Source organism: Scomber japonicus, chromosome 9, assembly GCF_027409825.1.
Source record: "Scomber japonicus isolate fScoJap1 chromosome 9, fScoJap1.pri, whole genome shotgun sequence".
NCBI classification, from domain to species: Eukaryota; Metazoa; Chordata; class Actinopteri; order Scombriformes; family Scombridae; genus Scomber; species Scomber japonicus.
Genome location: NC_070586.1, coordinates 23,048,450 through 23,057,150, shown reverse-complemented (window position 1 = coordinate 23,057,150; position 8,701 = coordinate 23,048,450). Strand labels below are relative to the sequence as shown.

Genomic DNA, 8,701 nt, shown 5'->3' with positions numbered 1-8,701 from the left:
ATGTTACTTATTTACACTAGGAAGATACATGTATTGTACTTTTTTATTTTTTACCAAAATAAATATATATCATTTGAATTTTGAATTTGAATTAACTTTATTTTGAACATTTAAAAAAAATGGTGGCATGGTTGTGTCACCCCATCCCCACCTACATGCTCCTTGAGTCGCCTCAACCAATCAGGGCCAGTTACTCTTGCAGTAAATCAGTAGGTGAAGGAAAAGAGAAAAGAGACTGAAGCAGGTGCCTGTTTTAGCTGTCTTTGTCTTTCATGTGTAATTATCATCATTTATTATTTAGAGGCAGCTTGTTAAATTTGTAGATGTTACTTTCTGCCTGTGAATCAATAAGCAAAATTAAAACATAAACATTATTGTGACATTTGCACTTATACAGTACATGCAAGTTAAATCCTACACTAAACTAGCTATTTCCTGGCATAATAGTTTCAATAACATGTACACCAAATACACCAAACGGTGTAATAATAATTTGGTGTTACTTTAAGAGTGCTTTGTTGAGTTCAGGTAATTCATGCATATTCAGTAGTGTTATTTGGATGACATTTCATACTTCCATTTTAGTGTTATCTTCTGTTGTTAACATTTGACCTGAATGTTAACATTTGACTTGAATGTGAATCTTAAAACCTCAAAGGGTGCCACAATCAGCCCATGAGACCATGAGGGTATATTATTACAAATGTAGTATTGTAACATTTCAATGGACACTGGACATTGAAGGGTAGTTTATTTATTGTTTATATTAGTATTTGCTTAAATGGAACATATGTAGCATATGACTTACCTTTTATTTTCTGTCTTATTTTCATGGTCAGTTACATTATGCAGTGTTATGATTGCACAGAAAGTGTCACCTAAGTGTTCTCTGTGGATCTGTTTGTTTATTGTAGACCACACACTTATAGCTACCTGTAGGGCCCAACAGATACTGTGTTGTTGGGGCTGATGTTACTTTTATATACCCTTTCTATATTTACATCAATACTAGCACCTGTATGTGTGTGTTTATTTTATGATTATTTGGCTAATTTCAGTCAAAACCACATCCGAAAGCTGCTGTACATAATCCCCAGAACATAAATTACTTTTATCATCCACAAAGAAACAAACACATTTCAATATATACCAGCAGTGTTGGGGAGGAATTAAATGTTACTGTAGTCAGTTACAGTTACTGATTTAAAAAGGTGTAATTAAATTAAAAACAGTTACTTATGAAAATGTTGATGATTACAAAGGGAATTACATCTGAACTCAGACCTTTAAGATTTTGCTAAGGAGGGTTTTTCCTCATTTTTAAAAAATATTTACATGTAACTGAATTTTTAATTAATTGAAATCAATATTTTTTTATATTTTGTGAATAAATCATGATATGGTCCTTATTTGGAACACACATGGGCTTAAATTGTGTCACAGTACCAATTACCATACCATACCATGCCAGACTTTTGAATTTTTTCATAAAATATCTTTTATATTCCAAAATCTACATGAACTAATGAATACATTTTTAAATGATAAGAAATTATTTCCCTTACAAATCATGTCAGTATCCATGAAAACCACCTGAACTTAGATTTTGGTGGGCTTAAAGGATACACTTACCCCAACAGTTGAAAAAATGTATTACACAATTAGAAAAGTTATCAAAAAGTACATTTCCAAAGTAACTTTCCCAACCCTGTTTACCAGATTACACTGCACAGAGAAATTTCGTTTTTTTCACGGTGGACTGTCCCTTTAAGGAGCGCAGCGTCACGGTCACGTTCCATTTAAATCGAACTCAATTACGTCATGGATCAATGCGGAAGTGTGTGTGCAGGAAACGGGAAATTAGCATCTTCAGTTTTGTTTACATGTGACACACATGCAGATTTATAAGTGCTCCAGGTGGCTCCACTTTCTAACTAAAACTGTTTAACGCCAAGTAACACAATTATGTAGGTACACTATTCACACTATTGTTCAGAGTAGCTGATTTAATTGCGTAATAGCTTTGTTATTGAGGTTTGAGTTAGCTTGCTGCTGAACGGGAGCTAACGTGTGCTAGCTTGTTGCGATAAGTTTCAATTTCCCGAGTATCTGTTTGGCGGTGATATCAGTAATGGTGAGTGCGACAGTTATTTGTTCATCGTTCATCGTTCACTCAAACGACTGTTATTGCCACTCGTTTTTTCTCATTAGCGGAGTTGATGCTGAAGCTCCGTGAAAAGCCGCAGCATGTTCCCCCGCAGCGCTGCACCGAGGGGCCGGTCAGCCCACAGTCATGGTTCGTACCCCCCGCCCGCTGTGCCTCGATATTATGATTACAGCCACCAAAGAGCGGCTGGTGTCAACAGGTGAGCCTGACGAAGGAGTTTCTGTTGTATTAGACATAAACAGCAGCAGTTTTGCAACTTGTTTCTGTTTTTGTGTCGTACAGTAATGTTTACATACGTGTTTGGTAGTTTCCATGTTCCTGGACCAGAGATGTTGCCTGTATATGAGTGGAAGCCTACACCACCCATGCCCCGAATTCCTCCGCCTCACACATCAACTATGATTAATGGGCGGAAGTAAGTAATTTATCTCATTAATTCACTTTAGAATGAACTCTGTCTCATTTCTCTGTGTCTTTAAATTCAACTACATCTTATAAACATTTGCATTGAAGTACCCCACTCCACTGAATAATGCATAATGTAAGGATAAACAAGATAATACTTTTTTTTGCGGAAAAACCATATCATTTTATAAACATCTTGAAACATGCCTTGAGGGGATCTTTGAACATCTCCTGCCTGTGAATCATCAAAGTTCAAGCATGAACATTATTGTGACATTAATAATAATTGTTAAGATTATGTATGAAACCAAACAGTCAGATAATTATGTTACTTTAAGAGTGTTTTGTTCAGTTTTAGCATGCATATTCAGTTGTGTTATTTGGGTGACATTTCATGCTTCCAATTTAGTGTTATGTTGTGTTATTAACATTTGACTTGAATCTTCAAACTCAAAGTGTGTCACAAGCAGCAGTTTTATAAACATCTTGAAAAAATGTCTGGAGAGGATCTTTAAACATCTCCTCCCTGTGTTTTCTTATCATGATGTTTTTCCAGGAGGAGTCGTGATGAATACAGCCCCTATGTTCTGAAGCGCCAGCGCCTTGAGTCTTCTTCCCGCCCACTAATAAGTTCCTCTCCAATTCAGACCCCTCCTCTCCTCCATCTCCCTGACCAAGAGGTGGCAGGGTCCTCAAGATCAGCCTTCACTAGAAATGATCGCTCTTATCACAGCCCACACTCCCATCTGCACCCTCAGGTGTCTGTGATCCCAGAAGACCCCAACAGTTTGCAGGTTTATGCTAAAGACAAGGTATATTGAGGCAGCCTTAATCCGTAACTGACACACATAAAGTCTGACTGTTTGTAGAAGTATGCAAGTATGCTTGTTTAATCAGTGTCACATGTTTATGCCCTCAGCTGAGTGGTCAGATGGTGGAGTTGTTTGAGGCGTGCCAGCAGCAATCTTCCGATTTGGTCCAGAAGGAGATGTGCCGTACTCGGCTGCAGCAGGCCGTACAGGGTGTCTATGCGGGTGTGTATGAAGCGTACAATCATGTTCTGCTCTAACTTTTTGTTGTGATCCTTATTCACCAGCTATGTTTCTCACACAGTGGGACGACTTTACTTGACTGGATCCTCTATGAATGGATTAGGCTGCCGGAGCAGTGATGCTGATCTGTGTCTGGTCCTCAAGGGAAATGTGAGTATCTTTGATGTTGCGTCGCCATCCATGGCTGTGTATGTGCAAATTGTATACTGTAATTGTATAATTACCTGCATGTTTTTCTGTTTTCTGTTTCAGAAAAGACATGATCCAATTCAAGTACTGTCTGTCCTCCAAAGATTGTTCAAGTCACTGTGTGAGTAATAAACAACTGCTTTTGCAAATTTGAAATAATTTCAAATAGAATAGAATATTCTATATATGGCTCCCATAGTTATCTGAAGTTGGAGCCACTCTTTTAGTACACACTCACAACAGATGAGCACAACAAGGTCGCTTCAAATCTTTTTGACTGCTTCACCAGCATCTCTTAGTGTGACAAAGGTTGTAGTGACTTCTTAAAAAATATACAATTGACCTCATAACAATTAAGTGTTTCTGCACACTTTTCACTAAATTTCCACCACACTGAGCTTTGTTGCATATGACCAACAAGTTTTATAAAACACAATTTTTAGCACTTGGATCAGTTGTGTTTTCTTTCCTCGAATTTATGTTCTCTGCAGATTCCACCAGGTGGAGCCATTTACCCAGTGGAAACAAGGGTTTCAGGTTATGAGAGAGGAAATTAAAACCTACCATCTTACTATGTTTGTTTTGCTCCATAGCATATGTAGAAAGGACTCAGCTGATCAGAGCCAAAGTGCCAATCCTCAGGTTCAGAGAGAAAGGCAGGTAGGAGCGAACGTGAAACATAAAACTGTTTTTACAGCATCATGAGAGTCAAATTTAATTGTTAAAGGGATAGTTTGTGTTTTTTGACATGACGTTGTATGACATCCTCACCGTCAGTGTTGTGCATCAGTAGTGACTTTTCCCCCACTGCGTCCTGTGAGCAGAGTTCTGGCCGGCTTTTGGTGTTGAAGAAAGTAGTTCCGGCTAGTTTCTGGGGTCACAAAGATAAAGCGACCCAGAACTCTGCTCACAGGACGCAGTGGGGGAAAAGTCACTGCTGATGCATGACACTGATGGTGAGGATGTCATACAACGTCATGTCAAAAAACCCAAACTATCCCTTTTAATATGATGCCGGTATCGCTCCTCCTTTCTTTAGTGATCTGGAGTTTGATCTGAATGTCAACAACACGGTGGGCATCAGAAACACATTCCTTCTGAGGAGTTATGCCTATGGTAATTAATTTTTATGAAGTCAAGTATTCCTAAGACAAAAGAGTTTCTTGTTATGATGTGCTGTGTTTGCCTGCTCTCTCTCCCAGCTGATATCAGAATAAGACCCATCATCCTTGTTGTAAAGAAATGGGCACATCACCATCAAATCAACGATGCCAGCAAAGGAACGTTAAGCAGCTACACACTGGTGCTGATGGTGCTGCACTACCTTCAGAGTCAGTGCACAGTTGTACACACAAACAACACCTCTTTTCATTCTTATTTGTGCATTTTATTCATTTGTAATTCTTGTCTTGTGTCTTCTTGCCTTCACAGCTCGTGATGCACCGGTCCTTCCCTCTCTACAGAGGGACTATCCAGTAAGTGTCTCCATGGGATTTGCAACTAAATCTTGTTTCCACTGACCTTCTCATTCAGGGCAGTTACAATATATACATCTGAAACTTTTTATTTGAATATTCAAATATTTAAGAAATCAAATTATATGTTTAACTACAGATTTGTTACTGTTTAACTACCAATGCCTTGAATAGAATTCTTTTAGTTTCACTCAGTTTTGGGTCCTTTTATCCTATGTCTTGATTTTTCAGGAGTGTTTTAATCCCCTTTTGGACATCAACGCCATTCCAGAGGGCCCCAAACACATCCCCCCCTACATCTCAAGAAACCAGTCCTCTCTGGGAGATCTGCTTCTGGGATTTCTCAAATACTACGCCACAGATTTCAGGTATCTCTTAAGTGCAACACATTTCTGAGACTAGTGTTTCAGATGCTTCCGTGGGTCTTTTACTTTCTCATTTTCTTGTTCCCATTCCTCATCCCACTCCTCTTGCCAACTTCTTTCCTTCTCCTGTCCTACATCCTCTTCTCTGGTTTCATGTTTCTGGGTGAAGGGCAGTAGCAGGTGGGACCTTTGGCCTTACACAGCATTAACATGACAAACTGTGATGCCTGTGTTTGCAGGATGTATGTTACTGTGCCATACCACAGTCATGAGGTGGACATGTTTTTACCATGATGATCATCTATTTCCTGCACCCTTTTTCTCCAACGCATTTCAATAATCTACACAACCTTGCAAATATTGAAATCTATCACAGTGAGCACTTAGTCACATTGATCATTATTATTATTATTATTTTCTCTTTTTTTTTGCAATTTTGTCTCCCAAAAAACCCATGTACCCTGATTTTAAAATATACTTTCAAAGAAGCCTCGACATTTCAAGACATGAGTTGAAAAAGAGACAAAAGGCAACATTTGCTGTTGTGAAAGGGAAAACATTCCCAAGTCTCAGATGTTGGAGTGTTATACAAGCATTTTAATGCTTCAATAAGAATGAGGTCAATCATGTAACTTGTGCCACAATTTATAATATCTTTCCTAAGCAAGTTTCAAGTGCCTACGTAAATTCTGCACTGAATTAAACTGAAACCAATGGTTGCCTGAAAGGTAAGAAAAAATTAAAAAAATCATATAGCATGATTAGTTGGGGAAAATGTGAGAGCAATTTGCTAAAATGTATAAAATCACAGAATTGTGTTAATTTTCAGCTCAATAAATAATCAATCATTTCCGTGCTGTTGTTTTTTTTTTTTTTGTTCTGGTGTCACATAGGTGGGATAAGCAGGTGATCTCTGTTCGAGAGGCCAGAGCTTTGCCCAAGAACCACTCTAAAGAATGGAGAAACAAATTCATGTGTATTGAAGGTAAACATTTCAGTAGACATAACATGATGCTACCATAAACACATGTCAACAATTATAACTGGAGCATCAGTGTAACAGATGTCTGCAGTAATGCTACATATCCTGTGAGTGACTCTGATTTGATTCCTTGTGTTTCAGAGCCATTCGAGCGAAACAATGTTGCCAGGGCAGTCCATGAGAGGGTCAAGTTTGATGCCATTAAAGCTCAGTTTGTTGAGGTACACGACAGTCCTGATAACTGTGCTCCATTCATGTGCTTTCCTTTCTTCTCCAAGCTGCTGTGGGCCAGCGATGAGTTATTCATAACCCTCCTGCTTCTCATCTCCCTCTGTCTGTGCAGTCATGGCGGATACTACAGAAGAGGAAGGACCTGAACTCGATCCTCCCTGTCAGAGCCATCATTAATAAGGAGTCATCCAAGAGATAAGGGGATTCCTCTAATTAGACGAGCTGACGGGAGTCTTCTACCTCACGACAGGCCTTTCCCCAAAAATGATGTAAGATCTTGCTGACACAGGAGCCCCGAGCATCCAAGCCGAACAGTCAGGTAGTCTCTGGCGGCCCTCAGTAACAGTCACCTACTGTATGTCCTATTGAAAATACTGCACTTACTGTCAATGCTTTTGTTGTCTTTGCCACATTTTTGTAACTGATACAATTGCAGTAAGTGAAAGTGGAGGAAAAATACATTTGTGGAGTGAAACCAGAAGGCTCTGGAATCAAACTGGATGTAAGAGACGCTGCACTGAAGCAGCAAGTCAGTGTTGTTAGAGATGGTTATTGTTACAAAACGGACCTCTTTCTCACATAACCCTCCTGGCAAGTGATTCATATTGATAAAGTATGAGAAAATGCAAAATGACTTGTAACCTGCTCGTATCTGGAGTTAAAATGGAAACAGTAGCGTTAACGTTTAACAGACTGTCTCCTCTGATCTCAGTTTTAGTGACATCCATATCGTCATTTTTGAAGATGCCAACTTGTTTCATATGTTTATATATAAAATGTGTTCATCCTGTCTGGAACAATTTGTAACTTGAAAGTATTTTTAAAATATTTTCTATGTCAGCAGTGAAGCTATTGTGGGTTTAAACTCGATAGACACCTTCTTTCTACAGCTCCATTAAAGGCCCCTGTTTTTTCATTATGTACATCTGTTTGCAGGTCTGAAAACTGAGCTTGTTTTTAAGTGATATTTAAGTTAGGTTCCCAATTTAAGTGACTCTGAGGTAATGACCAGAGGCCACCTTTATTACTCACCTTTATTACTCCTATGTTGTATTAATTTCCCTGTGCAGTGTTTAGACTGCCATATTTTGTTCTTTTTCTTTTTTCCTCATTGGTTTACATTTTTCCTTGGCTCTTTTTGTACATTTTGTACATTTACTGTATATTTAAAAAAATAAATCTCTGAAGATTGTTGAATGAATTGTTTTCATTTCATATTTTTGAGCTCTATGTGAAGCCCACTGGATTGTGTGGCTATGCTTAATTTCATTAAATTGCACTCTGGCTCCTTATGTTTGCACTTGAGGCTGGTGTATAAACAGATAATGAATGACAATATAGGTAAACAGTCACAAACATCAAAATATAGAATATGAATACTGTAAATACACTTAATACAATACATAAAGTAAAACACTTAGTATCTGCTCACAACTACTCTAGTGTGTTTTAAATCATTCATTAGATGCTTGTATACTGCTTATAAATACTAAATAAAGGGGACCTAAAGTATAGTAACAATATGGTTTGATCACCTTGTAGTTAAAAATCAACATCACTAATTTTAGTCATATTCATGTGCTACTGAGTAACTACCACCTGAGACAGATATTGATCATGAGCACAAATAACCCCACATCTGGTCTGATCAACCATATTCCACCTGATAATGTGTGAACTGATGTAACTTCACTTGTCACTTTCCACTGTCACTGGCAACTTTAATGTAATTTTGTATGTCAAGCTGCTTATGATTTCTTGACCTTAAAAAGATGATAAAACCACTCCAGGAAGTCCACACCTTTTGTTGAGGTGTTCTCAGCAGCCTTTTCTGG

At 38.2% G+C, this 8,701-nt stretch overlaps 1 protein-coding gene across 3 annotated transcripts; it reads left to right on the top strand.

Moving 5' to 3' along the window:
• Nucleotides 1-1,854: 1,854 nt before the first annotated feature.
• Nucleotides 1,855-8,013, top strand: tent2 (terminal nucleotidyltransferase 2). Of its 3 annotated transcripts, none has more exons than XM_053326084.1 (15): nucleotides 1,855-1,967; nucleotides 2,212-2,366; nucleotides 2,475-2,582; nucleotides 3,129-3,384; nucleotides 3,492-3,606; nucleotides 3,686-3,774; nucleotides 3,877-3,934; nucleotides 4,407-4,473; nucleotides 4,853-4,929; nucleotides 5,016-5,144; nucleotides 5,245-5,288; nucleotides 5,520-5,656; nucleotides 6,547-6,638; nucleotides 6,777-6,856; nucleotides 6,979-8,013. In XM_053326084.1, exons 2-15 carry the CDS (start codon nucleotides 2,248-2,250, stop codon nucleotides 7,063-7,065), a joined length of 1,458 nt encoding a protein of 485 aa, XP_053182059.1. In that variant the 5' UTR covers nucleotides 1,855-1,967; nucleotides 2,212-2,247; the 3' UTR covers nucleotides 7,066-8,013. The 3 variants fall into 3 exon arrangements, with proteins under 3 accessions (XP_053182059.1, XP_053182058.1, XP_053182057.1); XM_053326083.1 differs by having other exon boundaries at nucleotides 1,856-1,917; XM_053326082.1 differs by lacking the exon at nucleotides 1,855-1,967 and adding an exon at nucleotides 1,994-2,134.
• The last annotated feature ends 688 nt before the right edge of the window (nucleotides 8,014-8,701 follow it).